Source organism: Oncorhynchus kisutch, linkage group LG15, assembly GCF_002021735.2.
Source record: "Oncorhynchus kisutch isolate 150728-3 linkage group LG15, Okis_V2, whole genome shotgun sequence".
Classification (NCBI taxonomy): domain Eukaryota; kingdom Metazoa; phylum Chordata; class Actinopteri; order Salmoniformes; family Salmonidae; genus Oncorhynchus; species Oncorhynchus kisutch.
Window position 1 is genome coordinate 10510706 of NC_034188.2, and position 27628 is coordinate 10538333.

Here is a 27628-nt window from a genome sequence, read left to right on the forward strand (position 1 = left end):
AGTAGTAGCAGGATAAAGAGTTTTATGGCCATTTGACATAAATTAACTCTTCTGTATATCGCAAAACCAAGTGGGAAAATCATTAACGCTGCATTTAATAGTACAAAGGCCTCTGTAACAGACATACAATGTGTGGTTGAGTTGGGAGTCACACTGGGTGGTGGCTGTGGTTTTATGTAAAGAGATATTATTTCTCATAAATACAGTATCTATTACAAGCAATAAAGGCTTAGCTTTGGCACGAGAGGATGACCGGGAATGTCTCATAAATAAGTCTGTCTATCAAATGGAAATGAATAAAAAGGTGTTACTATGCAGACAATTCAATCACTTCCTTGTCAACAACCACTTCCTTGTCAACAACCACTTCCTGTTATGTTTGTGCCGCAAATAATAAGCGTCCAATGAGTGAGTGAATTTCATAAGAAGAAGAGAAGATAGGCCTGTTAATCATTACACCACACTAACCAGACAACCCATCAAACAAACAACTTACACGTTCACAATGAGGGCGTGGCTTTCACAAGACAAGGCAGAGACAATAGATCTATTGACCCGTCACTAAACCTTCCAAACTGAACCAAGGGTGCCAAACTGTTACGTTCCCACAACACAAACTCAAAATGTCGCTCACAACAAAAGGAAACTAATAAAGAAAATCACTTTAAAACAACTAAACAGAAAGGGGTTCTGAAAAGCACCCATGTGGGTGCCCACTGAAAGTTGGCAAAGCCACTAGTTAGTGGCTCTAAAAAACACCTGCCATGGATTAGAGTTCGACCGATTAATCGGAATGGCCGATTAATTAGGGCCGATTTCAAGTTTTCATAACAGTTGGAAATATGTATTTTTGGACACCGATTTTTTTAAATATATTTTTTTTACACCTTTATTGAATCTTTATTTAACTCGGCAAGTCAGTTAAGAACACATTATTTTCAATGACGGCTTAGGTACGGTGGGTTAACTGCCTCGTTCAGGGGCAGAATGACAGATTTTCACCTTGTCAGCTCGGGTGATCCAATATTGCAACCGTACAGTTAACTAGTCCTTGTGCACTCCACAAGGAGACTGCCTGTTACGCGGATGCAGTAAGCCAAGGTAAGTTGCTAGCTAGTATTAAACTTATCTTATAAAAACAATCAATCATTCATAATCACTAGTTAACGACACATGGTTGATGATATTACTAGATATTATCTAGCGTGTCCTGCGTTGCATATAATCTGACTGAGCATACAAGCATACAAGTATCTGACTGAGCGGTGGTAGGCAGAAGCAGGCGCGTAAACATGAATTCAAACAGCATTTTTGTGCGTTTTGCCAGCAGCTCTTTGTTGTGCGTCAAGCATTGCGCTGTTTATGACTTCAAGCCTATCAACTCCCGAGATGAGGCTGGTGTAACCGAAGTGAAATGGCTCGCTAGTTAGCGCGCGCTAATAGCGTTTCAAACGTCACTCGCTCTGAGCCTGTGGTTGTTTCCCTTGCTCTGCATGGGTAACGCTGCTTCGAGGGGGCTGTTGTTGTTGTGTTCCTGGTTCGAGCCCAGGGAGGAGCGAGGAGAGGGACGGAAGTTATACTTGTCACGCCCTGGTCGAAGTATTATTGTGTTTGTCTTTATTTATTTGGTCAGGCCGGGGTATGACATGGGTTTATTGTGGTGTGTTTTGTCTTGGGGTTTTGTTAGGTATTGGGTGTGTGGCTTAGTGGGGGTATCTAGCAAAGTCTATGGCTGTCTGGAGTGGTTCTCAATCAGAGGCAGGTGTTTATCGTTGTCTCTGATTGGGAACCATATTTAGGCAGCCATATTCTTCGATTGTTTTGTGGGTGATTGTTCCTGTCTCTGTGTTTGCACCAGATAGGGCTGTTTCGGTTTTCACATTTCATTATTTTGTAGTTTATTCATGTATCGTTTTTTCCTTCATTAAAATATCATGAATCATCATCACGCTGCATTTTGGTCCGACATTTTGGTCCGATTTTGGCCGTTACAATACTGTTACACTGGCAATACTAAAGTGCCTATAAGAACACCCAATAGTAAAAGGTTAATGAAATACAAATGGTATAGAGTGTCCTATAATTCCTATAATAACTACAACCTAAAACTTCTTACCTGGGAATATTGAAGACTCATGTTAAAAGGAACCACCAGCTTTCATATGTTCTGAGCAAGGAACTAAAACTTGAGCTTTTTTACATGGCACATATTGCACTTTTACTTTCTTCTCCAACACTTTGTTTTTGCATTATTTAAACCAAATTGAACGTTTCTTTATTTATTTGAGGCAAAATGGATTTTTATTGGATGTATTATATTAAGTTAAAATAAGTGTTCATTCAGTATGGTTGTAATTGTCATTATTACATTTTTATTTTATTTTATTAAATCGGCCGATTAATCTGTATCGGATTTTTTGGTCTTCCAATAATTGGTATCGGCGTAGAAAAATCATAATCGGTTGACCTCTACCATGGATGCCCACTGAGGTTTGCCTCATAAAAGAGAAACTAAAAGAAAAACCCACAACAACTTAGGATAGGGAGTAAAACAACTATGGAACAAAACAAAACAGTGAAACACATTCGGACTAAAGAAAAGGACAAGCCAGCACATGTGTAACGAGGTGACACCAATCGGTGCATCCTTTGTGCTACATGTGCAACCTCAAAACATAAATGGAAAAACCAAAACCTGTAACACAAACTATGCTTCTGCCTTCTGTATTGAATGCTCTCTGGAGTTTTATGGTGAATATCTTTAAAAGCACTCTGTGACAATCTGGACCCAATAACACAGGAAAGATAAAAACGCTGAAAGAATATCTTCCTGCGTTTTGTAAACAAAGGTTTAAAATGCTTCTTATTGTACGGTACCAGTACCCCCTGTATATAGCCTTCATCAGGAAATGTATAGGAGATGTTGTACCCACGGTGACTATTAAAACCAACCCAAACATGTTGAATGCATCGAGCTGTCTGTTTAAACGTCTAGCACACAGCTCAGACATCCATGCATACCCAGACTGGACATGCCACCAGGGGTCTCTTCACAGTCCCCAAGTCCAGAACAGACTATGGGAGGCACACTGTGCTATATAGAGCCATGACTACATGGAACTCTGTTCCACATCAAGTAACTGACGCAAGCAGAAGAATCAGATTTAATAAACAGATAAAAATACACCTTATGGAACAGCGGGGTCTGTGAAGCAACACAAACATAGACACAGACACATGCATACAAACACATGATAACATATGCACTTTAAACACACACGTACACATGGATTTTGTGTTGTAGATATGTGGTAGTGAAGTATGGGCCTAAGGGCACACAGTGTGTTGTGAATTCTGTAGTGAATGTATTGTAATGTATTTCAAATTTTGCCGGAACCCAGGAAGAGTAGCTGCTGCCTTGGCAGGAACGAATGGGGATCCATAATAAACCCCAGGAAGAGTAGCTGCTGCCTTCGCAGGAACGAATGGGGAGCCATAATAAACCCCAGGAAGAGTAGCTGCTGCCTTGGCAGGAACTAATGGGGATCCATAATAAACCCCATGAAGAGTAGCTGCTGCCTTGGCAGGAACTAATGGGGAGCCATAATAAACCCCAGGAAGAGTAGCTGCTGCCTTGGCAGGAACGAATGGGGATCCATAATAAACCCCAGGAAGAGTAGCTGCTGCCTTCGCAGGAACGAATGGGGATCCATAATAAACCCCAGGAAGAGTAGCTGCTGCCTTGGCAGGAACTAATGGGGAGCCATAATAAACCCCAGGAAGAGTAGCTGCTGCCTTGGCAGGAACTAATGGGGATCCATAATAAACCCCATGAAGAGTAGCTGCTGCCTTGGCAGGAACTAATGGGGAGCCATAATAAACCCCAGGAAGAGTAGCTGCTGCCTTGGCAGGAACTAATGGGGATCCATAATAAACCCCAGGAAGAGTAGCCGCTGCCTTGGCAGGAACTAATGGGGATCCATAATAAACCCCAGGAAGAGTAGCCGCTGCCTTGGCAGGAACTAATGGGGATCCATAATAAACCCCAGGAAGAGTAGCTGCTGCCTTGACAGGAACTAATGGGGATCCATACTAAACCCCAGGAAGAGTAGCCGCTGCCTTGGCAGGAACTAATGGGGATCCATACTAAACCCCAGGAAGAGTAGCCGCTGCCTTGGCAGGAACTAATGGGGATCCATACTAAACCCCAGGAAGAGTAGCTGCTGCCTTGGCAGGAACTAATATGGATCCATAATAAATACAAATTGTAAGCTAACTTATGTGTGTGGTTGCTAGCCAAATAGCGTTGCACTTCTGCTTTCATTAGATGAAATGCAAATATATTTTCTGCCGAATGCGTTGCATTCATTTGTGTTGTGTGAAGTAAAACTATTAGGTGCACGCCCCTGATCGCTCTGTCGGAAAAAAAGCAGTTGACGTTCAATATAAAACGCAGGTGAAGCGGCTTAAAAAGGCAGATGTTTTTTTTTGTCTGCATTTTAAAAATGCACATTTCTGAAAGCTAATATGACCCCTGCTGCTGATGTAAAATGGCTTTTTAAAAGGGTCCAAAGTAGTGTACTATGTAGGGAATAGGGTGCAATTTCAAACAGCTGAGTCACAGGGTATAAGGGTGTGGCATGAAGTCATTTCCCAGAAAAGATTGAGAATCAAAACAGAGATGAGTGTTTCATTAGATATTAGTGCCAGCTTGTGAACGGCTAATGACTGAGGCCCAAACGACATGCAGGATGCATTGTGGATGCTTTCCAGAGGGTTCCGTACTACAGCCTCATGACAGACAGACGGAAAAGACCCTGAGGCCAAGCTTACTTAAAAGGGTGTGTTCCAGACCGTCTTTACCACAGCTGATTTCATAACACCTGACGAAGTGAAAGAAAAACCCATCTCTGGAGGAAGTGAACCCACATGAATATGACTTTATCAATCAGCTGCGGCTGCAATGAAGTAAACCTGGAACGCACCCACAGTTCCGAGCCATGCCCAGTCCATCAGTGTCTGCTCTGCCTGCAGTTCAGCAGTGTTGCGTGAGAAGGCAGAGGAGAAAGAGTGATGACCTGGGGCCAAGCTTGGAGGAAGAGGGCTGGGGCTGGGGCTCAGCTAACAGCAAGCCGCTAAAATGTCACACAGGTTGAGACACACGTCACCGCAGGCAGACAGGCACACAAATGAAACCCACTCCTACTCATCAGATACACAGACGGAGAGACACACGCACACAAGTGTGATTAAACCCAGATGTAAGTTGAAGACAAGACCTATCTTGTGTCTCGTCCATCTGTTCCTAGTTAGAGCTGCGCTCACTAGGCTTGGACAGTATACTGTATATGCCTTATACCGGGGTAGTTGGAAATAGCCACAGGATGTTTTTTCATTACGGTTAAAACTATTTCTTATACGTTTTTCAATACATTTAATATTTGTAGCTACTTTTTAAAAACTTCTTAGGGCTGCAATCCCGTTAACGGGATCGATATGACAACAGCCAGTGAAAGTGCAGGGCGCCAAATTCAAAACAACAGAAATCTCATAATTAAAATTCCTCAAACACACATGTATCTTATACAGTTTTAAAGGTAATCTTGTTGTTAATCCCACCACAAGTGTCCGATTTCAAACAGGCTTTACAGCGAAAGCACCACAAACAATTATGTTAGGTCACCACCAACTCACAGAAAAATTCAGCCATTTTTCCAGCCAAAGAGAGGAGTCACAAAAAGCACAAAGAGATAAAAATGAATCACTAACCTTTGATGATCTTCATCAGATGACACTCATAGGACTTCATGTTACACAATACATGTATGTTTTGTTTGATAAAGTTCATATTTAAAAAATCTCAGTACACATTGGCGCGTTTTATGTCCACTAGTTCCCCAAACATCCAGTGATATTGCAGAGAGCCACATCATTTTACAGAAATACTCATTATAAATGTCGATGAAAATACAATTGTTAGACATGGAAATGTAGATATACCTTTCCTTAATGCAACCGCTGTGTCAGATTTCAAAAAAACTTTACGGAAAAAGCAAACCATGCAATAATCTGAGAATGGCGCTAAGATTTTTTTTATTTTTATATCCTCCATGTTGGAGTCAACAGAAATCAGAAATAACATTATAAATATTATTATAAATATTCCCTTACCTTTGATGATCTTCATCAGCATGCACTCCCAGGAATCCTAGTTCCACAATAAATGTTTGTTTAGTTCGATAATGTCCATTATTTATGTCCAAGTAGGTACTTTTGTTAACGCGTTTAGTACACAAATCCAAACGCTCGTGCAGGTCCAGCCGGACATCGGACGAAAACTTCAAAAAGTTATATTACAGGTCGAAGAAACTTGTCAAACGAAGTATAGAATCAATCTTTAGGATGTTGTTATCATAAATCTTCAATAACTTTCCAACCGGAGAATTCCATTGTCTGTAGAAAAGCCATGGAACACAGGTCACTTTCACTTTCAGATTTCCCACTTCCTGTTTGGATTTCTTCTCAGGTTTTTGCCTGCCATATGAGTTCTATTAAAAAACGTTTTTAAAAAGAATAGAAAACAAAGTGATAACTGGCTCAGGCCACAGTGTCCTGTGCATTAGTTTGGTCCGCTAGACATCATTCAAACAGTTTTAGAAACTTCAGAGTGTTTTCTATCCAATACTAATACTAATATGCATATATTGGCAACTGGGACTGAGGAGCAGGCCGTTTACTCTGGGCACCTTTCATCCAAGCTACTCAATACTGCCCCTGCAGCCATAATAAGTTTTAAGTGAATACCTGCAGTCCACATATTCTTCATGTCTCCTGTCACATTATTTTATATGATGAAGTTTACCGTAGTTCCCCAGAACAGTTGAGACAGTCACGTGTTTGTTTGTAAATAGCACAACAGGAGAAAGCGGGAGCAGGTGAGTCCAGCTGGGTATTATTGACAGGAGGTCGTGTTGTATATTGAAAGTCAACTGTGTTTTTTTTGCTTCAATAGAGTGATCAGGGACGTGCAACTACAGTTATTCATCACAGAAAATAAATTAGTACAAGACATTCAGCAGAAAACAGCTTCATTTTCATCAGATGACAACAGACGTGCAACGTTATTTGGCTGGCAGCCACACAAGTAAATTATCTTACAATGAAAAAGCAAGGTATTTTTTTGCAAAAACGATGCATGGTCATCATATTTCTAATGTTTATCATAGAAAGAATGTAGCTTAAAGTTAATCTTGCATTTTACCAGAGAAAAGTAGTCTGGCACCAATAAAAGTACTGGAGAACAGTAGCTCCACATCAGAGTGCTGTCTGCTGATAGAATGATGGAGAACAGTAGCTCCACATCAAAGTGCTGTCTGCTGATAGAATGATGGAGGACAGCAGCTCCACATCAGAGTGCTGTCTGCTGATAGAATGATAGAGAACAGTAGCTCCACATCAGAGTGCTGTCTGCTGATAGAATGATGGAGAACAGCAGCTCCACATCAGTCAGAGTGGTGCTGTCTGCTGATTTGTGAATTCTCATCCGAGTTTAGAAGTGCAACTGAAGCACAAAATTAGTCTGATGCAGAGCAGGAAGTTACAATAAGAAGCATTTTACATCTGCTTTGACAAAACACAGCAATATATTTCTTATGCATTTACAATTTTTTTATTGCATGATTAATGCAACTAAATGTAACTTGTTAGTTATCTAAGTGGCTGAACTAATAAGTGGACGAGGAATTATATTCTGTTAGCTTTCTGCTGTGTATGAGAAGTCAAAGCCCTTTGGATGAGTTATTTGCACAGCTCTCCACTCTCGGCCGGTCTTCTCCTCCCCCCACTTCTCCGAGCAGAGCAGGCAGCCCCCTTGCCCTAGCGACTCCAGACTCCACACAGACACAGCATGTACACATGCTGCAGTGGAGCCGGTACTGTTCTTCCTTCAGACAAGCATGCGTCAAAACTTTGTTCATTTGCACAATGTCTCTTGTTCACATTCACTTGTAAATGTCCAAACATGACATTTGTAGCACCTACCTATACATGTGTAACTTTATGAGCACGATTGCTTATCTTTGCAATGTGTTTATTTTTGTTTGTGCTCGTTAGCATATTTCGCTAGCAGCCTCCATAAAAATGTGCTATTATCTGTGCTAATTTTGTTAGCATTTTTTGGCACCCCCTTGCGTACTAAGCCGATAATACCGTATATCCCGGTATGAGAGAAGGCTGGTACGATGATATGAAAATCTGGATACAGCCCAACACTAGCTGTCACCCTACATTAGAGATGGTGTCACACACAACACACTGAAATCATCTTCTGGACCTGTATTCATAAAGCATCCGCCCCACCAGGGAGCTAAACACAATTTAATGGGCTACCACCTACCACTGGCCAATCAAATCTATTGTCTGCAAATATAATTGCTAGAAAGATAAGACAGCTGAGTAGGCTAGCGATGGGTGATATATCGAATTCATGTTTTAGCACGATATTCCAAATGCCTGTATCATAAGAATCAAGTTTATATATATATATTTTTATGTATGAGTGTTTGCGTCCTCTTTTTCTCATGTTTATTTTTGGGGATGAGTCTCCTTCGCTCTTTCTGTGCACCTTCCCATTTACTAACATCAAGCCCCCCCCCCCTGCCACTCACAACAACAAAGAGTGATCTCTTCTTCCTCTCTGAAAAGCGGTTTCAACTCGCTAATTGAATTTGAGGTTTGGTCCAACAGAATTAGTCATATGGACACCGAAACACATTGAGAAATTATTATACTGTAATTGAGAAGTTAAACTTTCTAATGATACCCATTTTGTGTCTCAACTCTTCAAATAGTGCCTAGAGCAGACACTACTATAACAGGAGTATCAATGAACATTGATTCTGGACAATGTATGCTCAGTTTGTCATGCGTCACAAGCAACATTTTAACCAAAGACCGTAATACTAGCTGTCTAGTCTGTGTTTTATAAATGTGCAATAAACATAAAAACACAATTATATAAAGAATTGGCAACACGTTCTCATTCTGAAAAATAAGGTAGGTCAATTGATTTCAACGTCTGAACAAAGTGGACAAGCTAGCGTGCAACATCATTAAGTTTTCTGATGACATGACGATGGTTGGCCTGATCACCGACGAGACAGCCTATATGGAGGAGGTCATTGACCTGGCAGAATGGTGCCAGGACAACAACCTCTCCCTCAACAAGACAAATGAGTTAATCGTGGACTACAGGAAGCGGAGGGCGGAGTACGTCCCCATCGACGGGGCTGTAGTGGAGCGGGTCGAGAGCTTCAAGTTCCTCCGTGTCCACATCGCTAAGGAATTATCATGGTCCAGACACACCAACACAGTCGTGAAGAAGGCACGATGCCGCTTCCCCCTCAGGAGGCTGAAACGATTCGGCAAGGACCCTCAGATCCTCAAAAGGTTCTACAGCTGCACCATCGAGAGCATTTTGACTGGCTGCATCACCGCCTGGTATGGAAAGTACTTGGTACGGCAAATGCTTGGCATCCGCCCGCAAGGCGCTACAGAGGGCAGTGCGTATGGCCCAGTACATCACTGGGGCCGAGCTTCCTGCCATCCAGGACCTCTATACCAGGCGGTGTCAGAAGAAGGCCCTAAAAATGGTCAAAGACTCATCCACCAAAGTCATAGACTGTTCTCTCTGCTACTGCACCGGCACTAACGCGCCAAGTCTGGAACCAACAGCAGCCCAAACAGCTTCTAAATCAAATCAAATCAAAATAATTATTCTACCCATAAGCCATAAGACTGCTAAATTAGTTAAATAGTTAACCAATAGTTACCCAGACTATCTGCTTTGACCCTTTTTGCACTAAATCTTTTGACTCGTCACATACACTTCTGCTACTGTTTATTATCTATCCTGTTGCCTAGTCACTTTATCCCTACCTACATGTACAGTGGGGAGAACAAGTATTTGATACACTGCCGATTTTGCAGTTTTTCCTACTTACAAAGCATGTAGAGGTCTGTAATTTTTATCGTAGGTACACTTCAACTGTGAGCGACGGAATCTAAAACAAAAATCCAGAAAATCACATTGTATGATTTTTAAGTAATTAATTTGCATTTTATTGCATGACATAAGTATTTGATACATCAGAAAAAAAGAACTTAATATTTGGTACAGAAACCTTTGTTTGCAATTACAGAGATCATACGTTTCCTGTAGTTCTTGACCAGGTTTGCACACACTGCAGCAGGGATTTTGGCCCACTCCTCCATACAGACCTTCTCCAGATCCTTCAGGTTTCGGGGCTGTCGCTGGGCAATACGGACTTTCAGCTCCCTCCAAAGATTTTCTATTGGGTTCAGGTCTGGAGACTGGCTAGGCCACTCCAGGACCTTGAGATGCTTCTTACGGAGCCACTCCTTAGTTGCCCTGGCTGTGTGTTTCGGGTCTTGTCATGCTGGAAGACCCAGCCATCTTCAATGCTCTTACTGAGGGAAGGAGGTTGTTGGCCAAGATCTCGCGATACATGGCCCCATCCATCCTCCCCTCAATAGGGTGGTCATCCTGTCCCCTTTGCAGAAAAGCATCCCCAAAGAATGATGTTTCCTCCTCCATGCTTCACGGTTGGGATGGTGTTCTTGGGGTTGTTCTCATCTTTCTTCTTCATCCAAACACGGCGAGTGGAGTTTAGACCAAAAAGCTCTATTTTTGTCTCATCAGACCACATGACCTTCTCCCATTCCTCCTCTGGATCATCCAGATGGTCATTGGCAAACTTCAGACGGGCCTGGACATGCGGTGGCTTGAGCAGGTGGACCTTGCGTGCGCTGCAGGATTTTAATCCATGACGGCGCAGTGTGTTACTAATGGTTTTCTTTGAGACAGTGGTCCCAGCTCTCATCAGGTCATTGACCAGGTCCTGCCGTGTATTTCTGGGCTGATCCCTCACCTTCCTCATGATCATTAATGCCCCACCAGTTGAGATCTTGCATGGAGCCCCAAACCGAGGGTGATTGACCATCATCTTGAACTTCTTCCATTTTCTAATAATTGCGCCAACAGTTGTTGCCTTCTCACCAAGCTGCTCACCTATTGTCCTGTAGCCCATCCCAGCCTTGTGCAGGTCTACAATTTTAACCCTGATGTCCTTACACAGCTCTCTGGTCTTGGCCATTGTGGAGTGTTTGGAGTCTGTTTGATTGAGTGTGTGGACAGGTGTCTTTTATACAGGTAACGAGTTCAAACAGGTGCAGTTAATACAGGTAATGAGTGGAGAACAGGAGGGCATCTTAAAGAAAAACGAACAGGTCTGTGAGAGCCGGAATTCTTACTGGTTGGTAGGTGATCAAAAACTTATGTCATGCAATAAAATGCAAATTAATTACTTAAACATCATACAATGGGAATTTCTGGATTTTTGTTTTAGATTCCATCTCTCACAGCTGAAGTGTACCTATAATAAAAATGACAGACCTCTACATGCTTTGTAAGTAGGAAAAACTGCTAAATCGGCAGTGTATCAAATACTTGTTCTCCCCACTGTACATATCTACCTCAATTGCCGCCTACTCATGGGCTCGATACTGGTACCGCATGTATATAGCCAAGTTATCCTTACTCATTGTGTATATAGCCAAGTTATCCTTACTCATTGTGTATAGAGCCAAGTTATCATTACTCATTGTTTATAGAGCCAAGTTATCATTACTCATTGTGTATATAGCAAGTTATACTTACTCATTGTGTATAGAGCCAAGTTATCCTTACTCATTGTGTATATAGCAAGTTATCCTTACTCATTGTGTATAGAGTCAAGTTATTTTTACTCATTGTGTATATAGCCAAGTTATCCTTACTCATTGTGTATATAGCCAAGTTATCGTTACTCATTGTGTATATAGCCAAGTTATCGTTACTCAGTGTATATAGCCAAGTTATCCTTACTCATTGTGTATAGAGCCAAGTTATCCTTACTCATTGTGTATATAGCCAAGTTATTGTTACTCATTGTGTATAGAGCCAAGTTATCGTTACTCATTGTGTATATAGCAAGCTATACTTACTCATTGTGTATATAGCAAGTTATACTTACTCATTGTGTATAGAGCCAAGTTATCATTACTCATTGTGTATAGAGCCAAGTTATCATTACTCATTGTGTATAGAGCCAAGTTATCATTACTCATTGTGTATAGAGCCAAGTTATCATTACTCATTGTGTATAGAGTCAAGTTATCATTACTCATTGTGGATTTATTCCTCGTGTTACTCTTTTCCTATGACTTATTATTTCAATGTTAGTCTACACCTGTTGTTTACCAAGCATGTGACAAATAACATTTGATTTGACTTTACGTAAATAATTACCTATTTCTTCTTCAAATATATATTTTTTTTAAACGTTGTCTCCACACCTGGTTATTGGATTTTCAACATCGCAGAACCAATTTTATTTTTGCAAACTTAAGTTTACAATTTGAATTTAGAAAATAAAAACCAAGTGGCACAGACCAAATTATTAGCACCCTGGAAACAGTACTTGGTCGCAAAGCCTTTGGCCAAAATAACTGCCACAAATACTTCTTGTAACCATCAATGAGCTTGCTGCACTCTTCAGCAGAAAACGGTTTTAAATTATTCAATGTTTGAGAGGTGCCCTCCACCAACTGCTGTTTTCAGCTCTCACCATAGGTTTTGATTTACATCTGGACTCTTCGCCACTCCAGGACAGACCAGCGTTTCTTCATGAACCAGGATGCTTTTTGTGTGTGTTTTGGGCTGTTGCCCTACTGGAAGACATACAACTTTCAAGAGAGAGTTTTTGGACACTAGGTTGAACATTGCACTCCAAAACATGTTGATAATCTGCTGATTTAATGATTTCTTGCACACATTTAAAGGCCCCCAGTACTAAAAAGGCAGCCAAGCAAACCCACAGCATTATCAAACATGTCCCTAAATCTGAGGGTGGTTTTAACCTTTAACCTTCCAGATTTGGAATTGTATCAACTCGCCACCTAGGGCTTTTACTACAGACATATAGTTAAAACGCACTAAAGAGGAAGAATGGGTACATATTGAAGATGTGCCTGCTTATCCCCACAACTTTCCATGTCTGTTTTCACAGGATAAAGCTAATAACATGAACAGCTTCCTAGTTAATAAGAACACTATAAACAACATTTTACAAATTGTACAAGAACCTCTTTCACTCCGTAAAAAACACATCATCATTGGAGCAATCCTTGGACAGCTTTTCAGAATTCACCGATAAATTGGCCTACATGGAAAACTAAAAAGGCTTATAGAAACCGTAAATGACTTGATAAAAGGAAATACAATGATTTCCATGACATAAATTCAAAAGCGATTTTCATTTTCAAATATATGCAACTTAAAAAAAAAATGGAAATCTTATGAGCCAGAAAAAGGATACTCATATGGATATAGGGTAGCCTAGTGGTTAGAGTGTAGAGGTGGCAGGGTAGCCTAGTGGTTAGAGTGTAGAGGTGGCAGGGTAGCCTAGTGGTTAGAGTGTAGAGGTGGCAGGGTAGCCTAGTGGTTAGAGTGTAGAGGTGGCAGGGTAGCCTAGTGGTTAGAGTGTAGAGGTGGCAGGGTAGCCTAGTGGTTAGAGTGTAGAGGTGGCAGGGTAGCCTAGTGGTTAGAGTGTAGAGGTGGCAGGGTAGCCTAGTGGTTAGAGTGTAGAGGCGGCAGGGTAGCCTAGTGGTTAGAGTGTAGAGGTGGCAGGGTAGCCTAGTGGTTAGAGTGTAGAGGTGGCAGGGTAGCCTAGTGGTTAGAGTGTAGAGGTGGCAGGGTAGCCTAGTGGTTAGAGTGTAGAGGTGGCAGGGTAGCCTAGTGGTTAGAGTGTAGAGGTGGCAGGGTAGCCTAGTGGTTAGAGTGTAGAGGTGGCAGGGTAGCCTAGTGGTTAGAGTGTAGAGGCGGCAGGGTAGCCTAGTGGTTAGAGTGTAGAGGTGGCAGGGTAGCCTAGTGGTTAGAGTGTAGAGGTGGCAGGGTAGCCTAGTGGTTAGAGGCAGGGTAGCCTAGTGGTTAGAGTGTAGAGGTGGCAGGGTAGCCTAGTGGTTAGAGTGTAGAGGTGGCAGGGTAGCCTAGTGGTTAGAGTGTAGAGGAGGTAGGTAGCCTAGTGGTTAGAGCGTTGGACTAGTAACCGGAAGGTTTCAAGTTCAAACCCCTGAGCTGACGAGGTACAAATCTGTCGTTCTGCCCATGAACAGGCAGTTAACCCACTGTTCCTAGACCGTCATTGAAAATAAGAATTTGTTCTTAACTGACTTACCTAGTTAAATAAAAGGTAAAATAAAAAAATATATACAAACCCTTGTAGAAAGCCTATCCAACTGACAATCTCACAGAAAAAAAGATAAGCTATTGGAGACTTAAAAATAACTGATATTGGCACAAAATGGAAGAAGTGTTGGAACTTAAGTAACGAAATCGCAGTTAACAAAAATGTATACTTAATCCAGTATAAACTCATGTTTAGAATGGATTATACAAGAGAGAATTCACAAACTCTACAGCACAACAGTAGAGTCACGTCTTAGGTATAAAACTAACAGTAACTAAAATAGGCATGCCTTCTGGAAGTGCTATAAAGTCAAATAGTTACGGGTAGAGTCAGAAAGCTGTCAGTCAGAAGTTTTACAATATAGTTTACTGCCGTCTATCTGCATATTTCAAGACAAGGCATATGGGGTGCAGTGAGATACCCAAAGGGTTGGACAATAGCCTTATGCGTCACTTATATTGAAGAAGCTATTACGTAAATACTGGAAGTCAAATGATTAATCTAACGTTAAGAGAATGGAAGAATCAAATACTTGATTTAAATATTGAAAATAAAAAAAGACAAAAACAATCTAACGCAAGTCATATGGGGCAGTCTTTCAAACATTATAAACAGCTTGTGTGTATGGTGGGAACATTTCGGTCTGAGCAAGTGAGATGTCATTCATTTTGTGGTAATGTATGTAAATGTTAATTTGTCCATTTTTGGGGTCTGCATTCAGAATGTATTCAGACCTCTTGACTTTCTCCACATTTTGTTATGTTACAGCCTTATTCTAAACATTTTTTTCTTTCTTTTTTAAAAATCTACCCACACAATACCCCATAATGACAAAGCCAAAACTGTATTTTATTATTTTTTTGCTAAATTATTAAAAATAAACAAATATCTTATTTACATAAGTATTCAGACCCTTTTGCTATTCGACTCGAAATTGATCATTCTTGAGATGTTTCTACAACTTGATTAGAGTCCACCTGTGGTAAATTCAATTGATTGGACATGATTTGGAAAGGAACACACCTGTCTATATAAGGTCCCACAGTTGACAGTGCATGTCAGAGCAAAAACAAAGCTATGAGGTGGAAGGAATTGTCCGTAGTGCTCCGAGACAGGATTGTGTCGAGGCACAGAGAACACAGCTGCCTCCATCATTCTTAAATGGAAGAAGTTTGGAACCAAAGACTCTTCCTAGAGCTGGCCGCCCGGCCAATCTGAGCAATCAGGGGAGAAGGGCCTTGGTCAGGGAGGTGACCAAGAACCGATGGTCACTCTGACAGAGCTCCAGAGTGCCTCTGTGGAGATGGGAGAACCTTCTAGAAGGACAACCATCTCTGCAGCACTCTACCAATCAGGCCTTTATGGTAGAGTGGCCAGATGGAAGCCACTCCTCAGTAAAAGGCACGACAGCCCGCTTGGAGTTTGCCAAAAAGCACCTAAAGTACTCAGACCATGAGAAACAAGATTCTCTGGTCTGATGAAACCAAGAATGAACTCTTTGGCCTGAATGCCAAGTGTCACATCTGGAGGAAACCTGGCACCATCCCTAAAGTGAAGCATGTTGGTGGCAGTTGCATCATGCTGTGGGGATGTTTTTCAGCAGCAGGGACTGGGAGACCAGTCAAGATCAATGGAATTTATTTATAAAGCCATTTTTACATCAGCCGATGTAAACGGATGAAAACCTGCTCCAGAGAGCTCAGGACCTCAGACTGGGGTGAAGGGTCACCTTCCAATAGGACAACGACCCGAAGCACACCGCCAAGACAACGCAGGAGTGGCTTCGGGACAAGTCTCTGAATGTCCTTGAGTGGCCCAGCCAGAGCCCGGACTTGAACCCGATCGAACATCTCTGTAGAGACATGAAAATAGCTGTGCAGCGACACTCCCCATCCAAACTGACAGCGCTTAAGAGGATCTCCAGAGAAGAATGGGAGACACTCCCCAAATACAGGTGTGCCAAGCTTGTAGCATCATACCTAAGAAGACTCGAGGCTATAATCGCTGCCAAAGGTACTTCAACAAAGTACTGAGTAAAGGGTCTGAATACTTGTAATTTTTTAAAACTTCTTTTATACATTTGCATCAAAACAAAAAACATGTTTTGCTTTGTCATTATGGGGTATTGTGTAGAGATTGATAAGGGGGGTGGGGGGGGGTACATTTGAATCCATTTTAGAAATAGGCTGTAATGTAACAAAAACAAAACGTGGAAAAAGTCTTAGGGGTCTGAATACTTTCCAAAAGCGCTGTATGTGTGAGTGGTTACAGTCTACATTATTAAGCCTAACAATAATTAATTACTTAACATCAATACAATATTATATGTAGGCCGACTCATTCCTCCCCACATAGGCTTTATCCACTGGTCTACAATCCAACTACCTCCTAACAAAGAATTTCCCTTCTGAGGGACAATAACAAACCTAGTTCAATCAATCATCGGCATTGTATTGTTGAATGAACCCGACACTTCAACCCCCAACCTCCAGTCCCTTTCCTGTAGGCTGGACTTGCTTAGACTGTAGTCAACACCTCAAACCTCAAACCCTTTCCTGTAGGCTGGGCTTGAATTGACAGCAGTCACGTCACTCATACAGTGAAGTCAGGCCGGGGTGGGTTCAAATAATATTATGAATAATTTCAAATACTTTATCTGTGCTTGATTGAGTTTGCCTGTTGAACTAGAACTAATGGAAAAGTCTCCTAAATGCAAACTCCTCTCATCTGGCAATCTAGCCAGGCTAGAGCAAACACTCAAGGTAGTTGAACAATTTTATAGTATTTGAACCCATGTCTGTCAGACGGTGCAATCAACCTCTGGTGTTAATTTCTGGCATCATGCAACTGGTGGACCAGGCCAGGAGGATGTGCCCACAAGACCAGATACTTCCTGTTAGCCTCAGACTAGGGTTATGTCCTAAATGGCTCTCTATTCCCTATATAGTGCACTACTTCCTTAATGGGCTCTGGCCAAAAGTAGTGCACTATATAGGGAATAGGGTGTTTGGGACACAGTTGATACTAGGTCTATCTAAATACATTACTACTTGGTGTCAAATCCTTGCTTCCTCCATCCTCATTTCCGTAATTATTCTCAAAGCTCATTGGAGGTCAGAGCGCTAATTCCTCTCAAAATTAGCTTTGGGAGGAATCGAGGAGACAAAGACGGAGAACAAGAATTTGACGGCCAGTAACGTTTTCAGACACAGCCTGAAACTCAGACTAGTGTCTGTCTGCAGCTAGTTAGGTAAAGTCATCAAGGAAAGCATTGAGGCCTCAAACTAACAATGACATGGTACTAACTTGGGTTGATAGTGCATTTACACTTGGCCTAAAACAAGCTTGGGGCTTGATGAGAAGAAATGGAATAGGCCTAGCAACTAACAATACAGTTAAGTAGGCTATCTATCAGCAGTTGCCACAAAGAGCTAATACAGAAACCAAGCCTAAAACACCAAAACAGCAAGCAATGCAGATGTACACAAGGAATAAGAAAAACTCCCTAGAAAGGTAGGAACCTAGAAAGAAACCTAGAGAGGACCCAGGCTCCGAGGGGTGGCCAGTCCTGTTCTGACTGTGCCAGTGGAGATTATAAACATTGTTCATAGATGACCAGAAGGGTCAAATACACTGAACAAAAATATAAAAACGCAACATGAAACAATTTCTACGATTTTACAGAGTTACAGTTCATATAAGGAAATCTGTCAATTTAAATAAATTCATTTGGTCCTAATCTATGGATTTCACATGGCTGGGAATACAGATATGATTCTGTTGGTCACAGATACCTACTGTGTATTACTTATTATTATTTATCCTATCTGATAATACATTGTTATTGATTATCGCATTGTTGGGTTTTGAGTTTGCAAGAAAGCCATTTCACTTTACTTGTGACATTAAAACTTGAAAAAAAAAAATGTAGGGGCGTGGATGATAAAACCAGTCAGTATCTGGTGTGACCACCATTTGCCTCATGCAGCGCGACATCTCTTTCACATAGAGTTGATCGGGCTGTTGATTGTGGCCTGTGGAATGTTGCCCCACTCCTCTTTAATGGCTGTGCAAAATTGCTGGATATTGGCGGGAACTGGAACATGCTGTTGTACAAGTCGATCGAGAGCAACCCAACCCATGCTCAACGGGTGACATGTCTGGGAAATTTCAGCTTCCAGGACTTGTTGTACAGATCCTTGAGACATGGGGCCGTGTGTTATCATGAGGTGATGGCGGCGAATGAATGGCACGGCATTGGGCCTCAGGATCTCGTCGCGGTATCTCTGTGCATTCAAATTGCCATAGATTAAATGCTGTCCGTAGCTTGTACCTGCCCATACCATAACTCCAACACCACCATGGAGCACTCTGTTCACAATGTTGACATCAGCAAACCGCTCGCCCACACGACACTCACTGTCTGCCATCTGCCCGGTACAGTTGAAACCGGGATTCATCCGAAGACCGCACTTCTCCAGCGTGCCAGTGGCCATTGAAAGTGAGCATTTGCCTACTGAAGTCAGTTACGACGCCAAACTGCAGTCAAGTCAAGACCCTGGTGAGGACGATGAGAACAGAGGTGAGCTTCCCTGAGACTGTTTGTACAGCAATTCTTCCGTTGTGAAAACCCACAGTTTTATCAGCTGTCCGGGTGGCTGGTCTCAGACAATTCCGCAGGCGAAGCTGGATGTGGAGGTCCTGGGCTGGCATGGTTACACACGATCTGCGGTTGTGAGGCCGGTTGGACGTACTGCCAAATTCTCTAAAATGACTTTGGAAGCGGAATATGGTAGAGAAATTAACATCCACTTCTCTGGCAACAGCTCTGGTGGATATTCCTGCATTCAGCATGCTAATTGTACACTCCCTCAAAACTTGAGACATCTGTGGCATTGTGTTGTGTGACAAAACATTTTAGAGTGGACTTTTATTGTCCAACACAAGGGGCACCTGTGTAATGATCATACTGTTTTCAGTTCATGAAAATAAATATCTAGCCAGCTACTTAACCTTGTTGCCCAAAGCTAACATTATTTTTTTAACCTTTATTTAACTAGGCAAGTCAGTTAAGAACTAATTCTTATTTCCTGTTCAGGGGCAGAATGACAGATGTGTACCTAGTCAGCTCGGGGGTTTGAACTTGCAACCTTCCCGTTACTAGTCCAACGCTCTAACCACTAGGCTACCCTGAAGCTAGCAGCCAGCTAGCTTCATCTGGCTAGTGAGGCTCGACTGGACCGGGTTATATGTTGTGATTAGGCATAATAGCGAAATTTGCGGTTTGCCTTCAAAATAAAAGTACCTCTTTGAAAGTGATGCAGAAGAGTACAATTGGTGGAATCATGCCATATTTAGACTAGATAATGTTGAAAGATGGTTGGAATGTAAATGAATGAAATGGGGTATCAGTCTATACGGTGACACCCACAGAACACAACTGAAGAGTTTACACAAATATTAGCGTTGCAGCTCTTATTGCGGGACTGTGAGAAATCTCCTCTATCTAATACATCCAGTGTGATTTCAGATTTGTCAAATTAACTAAATTGTTTTTTTTTTGCAGATTTTATATAACATTCCAACCTCATTTAGCATGATCTATTCAATTATGGCATAATTCTACTATTTGTATTCATTTGCATCACTGTCAATGGCGTACTTTTCTTTTGAAGGCTAGCCGCAAAGTCCACTATTGTGGCTAGCTTCACATAGATGGGTCCGACCACCATTAACCCAAATTAGAACGGTCTTATAAATGAAGGTTATTTTAGGTGACACCTAGCTATATATTTAGCTAGCCAACTAGCTACTGAAACAGATGTCATTTTGCTATGTTTTTGGGGAAGAACATTGTTTGCATCCATGAGCTAGCTAGCTTTTATTTTTTAATGACCAGCACTGTAGGTGCGCTAGACAACTTTACCAGCATCATAGCATACGGCTGAATCATTGTGACAGTGCAATCAATGTGGAATAACTACGTACATTTTTTTAATGAACCGTGTTAAATTATTGTGTGAGGTGCAGTCATATTCAGGTCCTGATTGGTCAACAAGCTTATTGGACACGTCAAATAGTGTTATATGACACGCAAAGACCCAAACGGCTTCCCATAGCAAAGACCCAAACGGCTTCCCATAGCAAAGACCCAAACGGCTTCCCATAGAAAAGACCCAAACGGCTTCCCATAGCAAAGACCCAAACGGCTTCCCATAGAAAAGACCCAAACGGCTTCCCATAGCAAAGACCCAAACCGCGTTCAATAGTATAAGAAATCCTGGTTGAGAATGAAAGGACTGAACAACGAAACAGCAGTCTATACTAGTCTACACCAGTATTACTGTAGACCTAACAGTAAATAACAACTAGTATTACTGTAGACCTAACAGTAAATAACTAGTCTATACTAGTATTACTGTAGACCTAACAGTAAATAACTAGTCTATACTAGTATTACTGTAGACCTAACAGTAAATAACTAGTCTATACTAGTATTACTGTAGACCTAACAGTAAATAACTAGTCTATACTAGTATTACTGTAGACCTAACAGTAAATAACAACTAGTCTATACTAGTATTACTGTAGACCTAACAGTAAATAACAACTAGTATTACTGTAGACCTAACAGTAAATAACAACTAGTCTATACTAGTATTACTGTAGACCTAACAGTAAATAACTAGTCTATACTAGTATTACTGTAGACCTAACAGTAAATAACTAGTCTATACTAGTATTACTGTAGACCTAACAGTAAATAACTACTAGTCTATACTAGTATTACTGTAGACCTAACAGTAAATAACTACTAGTCTATACTAGTATTACTGTAGACCTAACAGTAAATAACAACTAGTATTACTGTAGACCTAACAGTAAATAACTAGTCTATACTAGTATTACTGTAGACCTAACAGTAAATAACTAGTCTATACTAGTATTACTGTAGACCTAACAGTAAATAACAACTAGTCTATACTAGTATTACTGTAGACCTAACAGTAAATAACAACTAGTCTATACTAGTACTACTGTATCTGTAATTAAGAAAACAGAGAGTAGGCAGACAAAGCAACTGTGTAGTAGAACAGGCCCCTAGATGTGAATGTAACAATGACATGTCTCTGTGAGGTTAAAGTGGAATTCCCCTAGCTGGGCCTATGTCTATATAGACACCGATTGTGTCCTCTAGTCCCCGGAGCCCTTCATGACAGTGGTCTACTGTACCGTAACTATATATGTATTCCAAATGGTAGCCGATTCCCCTATATAGTGCACTCCTTCACTTTTGACCAGAGCCCTATAGACTGTGGAATAGTGTGCCCTTTTTAGATCACAGACTGTGAAATGTGGCAATTATTTAGAAAACATTTCTAATGCCTGCGGTAAGACAACATTATGGTATCACAGAAACACATGACCCATTTTCTACTATCTATCGCGTTAGAGGCAATAGCTCTGCTGAAAAGATAAGACAAGATAAAAATTGATTGGGCTGGTGACTGAAAGAGTCTACAATATTCATCTGTGATATTTCATTCCCCTGCACAAGTGTGTAAGGGCATGTTTATACAAGCAAATAAAAAAAGTTGGGGGGAAACACTAGGATAATCTCTAACCGTCTCCAGTTCAGTAACTGACTGGACAGAGTTGCCTTGACATGTTGAAAACCAAGGAGGAGCTCTTAGAATATTCTTAGAATCCCGCTGTCAGTAATATGTTCCAGAAATCTCCCCTGCCTTGAACACTAGTTCTATTCCACAGTTTTCAACATAACACTGTGACACCAGCCTAGGGTTGCACATTTTGGGGAATATTCAGGAGGTGGAAAGTTTCCGTGGGAATTAACGGGAATATATGGGAATTAACAGATATATATGCAAATTAATACCATTTAAAATGTAGATGTTTTTTTGCATTGGATATATTTACCATATCATATGGAGACAGAAACAGAAACATTTTACCTCATCATAAGTAGACATAATTACAAATGATTAAATCCTTACAAAATAATTATTTTTAAACGATTTAGTTGAACTGAACTTTAATGAAATGAGTTGACTCTTCACATGGGATGATTTCACTGAACAACAAAATAAAGGGAATATTGAATGATCCCCTATGATCCATCGCATCTCCCAAAAACGTCTTCAACATACATCTGTAAAATGATGGTCTAGAAACTAAAGCTTTGGTTGTCTTCCTCTCGGGCTTCCATGTCTTCTCCCTGGACTTCCTCAATGTCCACCTCTTGAACATCTGACTGAGGCCTCATCTTCCCTGTCACTTTCCAACCTTGTGGAGGGTGGCTTGTTGTCAAGCTCAAAAAGCCTAAAATTTTCCCGGGTGGCCACCAATTTTTCAACCCTTGTATTGGTCAGCCTGTTGCATGCTTTGGTGTGCGTTTTCCCAAACAAGGACCAGTTGCGCTCTGAGGCGGCTGATGTTGGTAGGATTTGGAGGATGATGGAGGCAACAGGGGAAAGTGCCTCAGATCCACAAAGTCCCTTCCACCAGGTGGCTGATGAGATATATTGGCACGACTGCCATATTGCATCTCCATCCCAAAGCTCTTGCTTGGCAGTGTACTTCACTAGACTGCCAAGAACCTTGCCCTCATCCAGGCCAAGGTGGCGAGACACTGTAGTGATGACACCATAGGCCTTGTTGATCTCTGCATCAGACAAGATGCTCTTGCCACCATACATGGGGTCCAACATGTACGTTGTGGCGTGTATGGGCTTCAGGCAGAAGTCTTCAAACTTTTTGATGTATTTCAGAACTGCAGTTTCCTCTGCTTGGAGCAACAGTTAAGTGGGCAGGGCAGTACAGATTTCTTATCTTACATCTGCAAGCAGAGTCTGAACATCAGACAGGATGGCATGGTCTCACTCAATCCGTGCAATGGCTACTGCTATAGGTTTCAGGAGTTTCAGGCTGCTTACCACTCTCTCCCAAAATATATCATCCAGGAGGATCCTCTTGATGGGGCTGCCCATAAATCGGCAGCCAGTGATATGGCCATTTCTTGGAGAGACCCCTTCCCCTCCAGGAGACTGTCAAACATGATGACAACATCACCCCCAACGGGTGTTGCTGGGTAGCTTCAATGTGGTGCTCTTATTCTTCTCACTTTGCTTGGTGAGGTAGATTGCTGTTATAACTTGATGACCCTTCACATACTTAACCATTTCCTTGGCTCCCTTGTAGAGTGTACCCATTGTTTTCAGTGCCATGATGTCCTTGAGGAGCAGATTCAATGGGTGTGATGTGAAGGTAGGACTCCTCCACTTTAGACCAAGCAACCTTTATGTTTGCAGCATTGTCTTTCACCCGTTGCAAATACCTTCTGTGGTCCAAGGTCATTGATGACCGCCTTCAGCTCATCTGCAATGTAGAGACCGGTGTGTGTGTTGTCCCTTGTGTCTGTGCTCTTGTAGAATACTGGTTGAGGGTGGAAATTATGTAGTTAATTATTCCTTGCCCATGAACATTCGACCACCCATCAGAGATGATTGCAATACAGTCTGCTTTCACTATGATTTGCTTGACCTTCACTTGAACTCTGTTGAACTCTGCATCTAGCAAATTAGTAGATAAAGCATGTCTGGTTGGAGGGGTGTATGCTGGGCGAAGAACATTCAGAAATATCTTCCAATATACATTGCCTTTGACCATCAGAGGTGAACCAGTTGCATAAAAAATTATAATATTTATTAATTAATAATATAATTATAATTATAATAGTAATAATAATACACAGCTCAAGTAAGACATTCATGAGCATTTCTCTGGCTACATTCCTCCAATGAGTCAAAAAAAATCTTCTGATTCCAGGAGGACCATGAGCTGTTGCTATCGATAAGGTATCTGATGTATAATCTTCACCTCGAATAGAAGTAGAGGGACTTTTGTCAGAGGTTGCTTGATGTGAGCACTGAGGGAACTTTATGCACTTGGCCAGATGATTCTGCATCTTTGTTGTATTCTTCACATATGATTTGGCACAGTATTTACAAATGTATACCGCTTTTCCCTTCTACATTAGCTGCAGTGAAATGTCTCCACTTCCTTTAAATATTGTAAAAGAAAATGTAAAAAAATATATACAATTCCATGTACAGATAAATGGTTAAGCAGTTAGATTAAAAAACTCCTTGTTTAATCTTTTTTTTTTTTTTGATGAAACTGGTATGGAAACAGGTGAATTAACACACAGTTAGCAGGCTCAAGCAAGCTAAAAACCCACATTGTAGTAAAAACTAAATAGCAAAAATTGTTAACAAGTTAGAAATTATTTAAACACACTTTGTAGTAGGCTACTATTTACTAGTGAACAAACAATCATATCAAATATATTCACCCCTCCCAGTATTGTAATCAAAACTTACCAGAAAGCATGTAGTCCCTGGCTCAGACTGTGTAGTAGTGTGGACTCAATAGCACCTCATTAAGTGTGCAAGATCTTGAGAATCAGCTGTACATGCAGAGGGTTGCAATTGCATTGAATTGGGGATAGTTGAACCAAAATAAGGAATTGCCTTGTGTGTATCCCACACAAAAAAAGGTTCCCTGTTATAAGCTAACTTTTTTAATGAATTGAAGCAAAATTCCCCAAATTCCCAGGGTTTAACTTCCCATGGAAAATTTCTGGAAAAATTCAGGAAATTTACCGGAAAGTTTCCAACCCTTTTGCAACTCTAGACCAGCCTCACTCTCGCAACGCAGCAGGCTGGCCAGACGACCACCACCAAACGACCACCAGACCAAATACAGGACTGCTTTTTATTAGCAACATTCTTTAAATTCTTCTCCTTACCTTGCAAAGCTGCTGGAGAAAGAGGAGGTAGGGCTGGAGAGACCTTGCATTCCAGAAGCTCCGTCCCCATAGCTACTGTTGTTCCAAGCCTCTCCTACGGTCACCAACGGAGGATACAGGCTGAACACAGAGGGCTTCTGGTCCTTCTGCGGAGAAGCTCCACTGCTAGTGGAAGCCAAGGGGGTGTTGATGCTGCTGTTGACTCCAAAGTGGTAGCTCTGTCCTCCAGAGGTGCTCACCCCACAGATGGAGATGGGGCTGGCGCTGGACAGCTCTGAGGGGGAGGAGGAAGTGGAGCCGCCGGTACTACCACTCATTCGGCAGGAGTAGCTACGAATGGCCGAGGTCTTCTCCTGTTTGATCACTCCTGGAGTACACAGCTGGATGAAGCCAGATTCCTTCTCAAGCTTCACCACGGGAAAGGTGTTGGGGGTCGGGGAGTTGCCTGTCAGAGGGGTGCTGGAGTTGGATTCATCCTGACATGTTAGTAGATTGCTACCATTCAATGTGGTGGTGTTGGAACCGCTAAAACCACCACTATTGGTCGTAGTAGCAGCTGGCTTGGAGGTGGAGTTGGAGACCCCACGATCCTGGCTCTCATCCCCCAGCAGAGTGTCATCAGCCAGGGAGGAAAGGAAGGCGTCGTCCCCTACGTAAAAGTCTGAGGGGGAGCCTGTCAACTCAAAGTCCTGGAGGAGATCCAGAGTGTTGTCGTTGAACAGTTTCTGGTCTTTTCCAATGTACCCTTCCTGGTCCATATCCATAAGGTCCTGGTCCCGGGAGAAGTCTGTCTCCGTCCTCATGGACATGGGGAACAGGTTAGGGTCCGAGCCCCCGATCAGAGAGTCCATGCTGGGTGAGGAGCGGTGGAAGTCAGCGATGCTGTCTTCCAGGCGGGAGTAGGTATCCCCAAGGGTGAAGAGTCCAAGGCCCAGGGACGTGTTAGTCTGTTGGGGCAGGAGCTTAGATAAGAAGAAATACTTCATTAATAACAGATGGGAAAATTGGTTTGTCAAATCATTACAAAGGGGAGAAAAACAAGAAAACATTTAAATTCAGGCAATTCAGCAAGTAACCTGACATTCCAGTGGTTCTCTATGAGAAAAAAAATCCTGCATTACTGAAACGGAATTGACCCAAACCCAAATCGTATTTGTCACATGCTTTGTAGACAACAGTGAAATGCTGACTTACGGGTCCTTTTCCAACAATGCAGAATTAAAGATAAGATAAAAAATTGAAACGGAAATAGTAACAAGAAAAATAATACATTTTGAATAATGAATAAAAAATCATGAGTAAATATAACATGGCTATATACAGGGAGTACCAGGTAATAACATGGTTATATACAGGGAGTACCAGGTAATATCATGGCCATATACAGGGAGTACCAGGTAATAACACGGCCATATACAGGGAGTACCAGGTAATAACACGGCTATATACAGGGAGTACCGGGTAATAACACGGCTATATACAGGGAGTACCGGGTAATAACACGGCTATATACAGGGAGTACCGGGTAATAACACGGCTATATACAGGGAGTACCGGGTAATAACACGGCTATATACAGGGAGTACCGGGTAATAACACGGCTATATACAGGGAGTACCGGGTAATAACACGGCTATATACAGGGAGTACCGGGTAATAACACGGCTATATACAGGGAGTACCGGGTAATAACACGGCTATATACAGGGAGTACCGGGTAATAACACGGCTATATACAGGGAGTACCGGGTAATAACACGGCTATATACAGGGAGTACCGGGTAATAACACGGCTATATACAGGGAGTACCGGGTAATAACACGGCTATATACAGGGAGTACCGGGTAATAACACGGCTATATACAGGGAGTACCGGGTAATAACACGGCTATATACAGGGAGTACCGGGTAATAACACGGCTATATACAGGGAGTACCGGGTAATAACACGGCTATATACAGGGAGTACCGGGTAATAACACGGCTATATACAGGGAGTACCGGGTAATAACACGGCTATATACAGGGAGTACCGGGTAATAACACGGCTATATACAGGGAGTACCGGGTAATAACACGGCTATATACAGGGAGTACCGGGTAATAACACGGCTATATACAGGAGTACGGTAACGGCTATATACAGGGAGTACCGGTAATAACACGGCTATATACAGGGAGTACCGGGTAATAACACGGCTATATACAGGGAGTACCGGGTAATAACACGGCTATATACAGGGAGTACCGGGTAATAACACGGCTATATACAGGGAGTACCGGGTAATAACACGGCTATATACAGGGAGTACCGGGTAATAACACGGCTATATACAGGGAGTACCGGGTAATAACACGGCTATATACAGGGAGTACCGGGTAATAACACGGCTATATACAGGGAGTACCGGGTAATAACACGGCTATATACAGACAGTACCGGGTAATAACACGGCTATATACAGACAGTACCGGGTAATAACACGGCTATAT

The 27628-nt window shown here is 41.9% G+C and overlaps 1 protein-coding gene across 6 annotated transcripts in view; it reads right to left on the minus strand.

Annotated features, from left to right (window-relative positions):
- Window positions 1–27628, minus strand: part of LOC109879498 (glucocorticoid receptor) — a 79926-nt gene that overhangs the window by 42623 nt on the left and 9675 nt on the right. For 5 of the 6 annotated variants that reach the window (XM_031789625.1, XM_031789626.1, XM_031789624.1 and 2 more), the window contains one exon: window positions 25135–26096. In XM_031789625.1, the coding sequence (XP_031645485.1) occupies window positions 25135–26096 (962 nt within the window). The remainder of the gene's footprint in view (window positions 1–25134; window positions 26097–27628) is intronic. The other variant, XM_031789627.1, reaches the window with a different exon arrangement.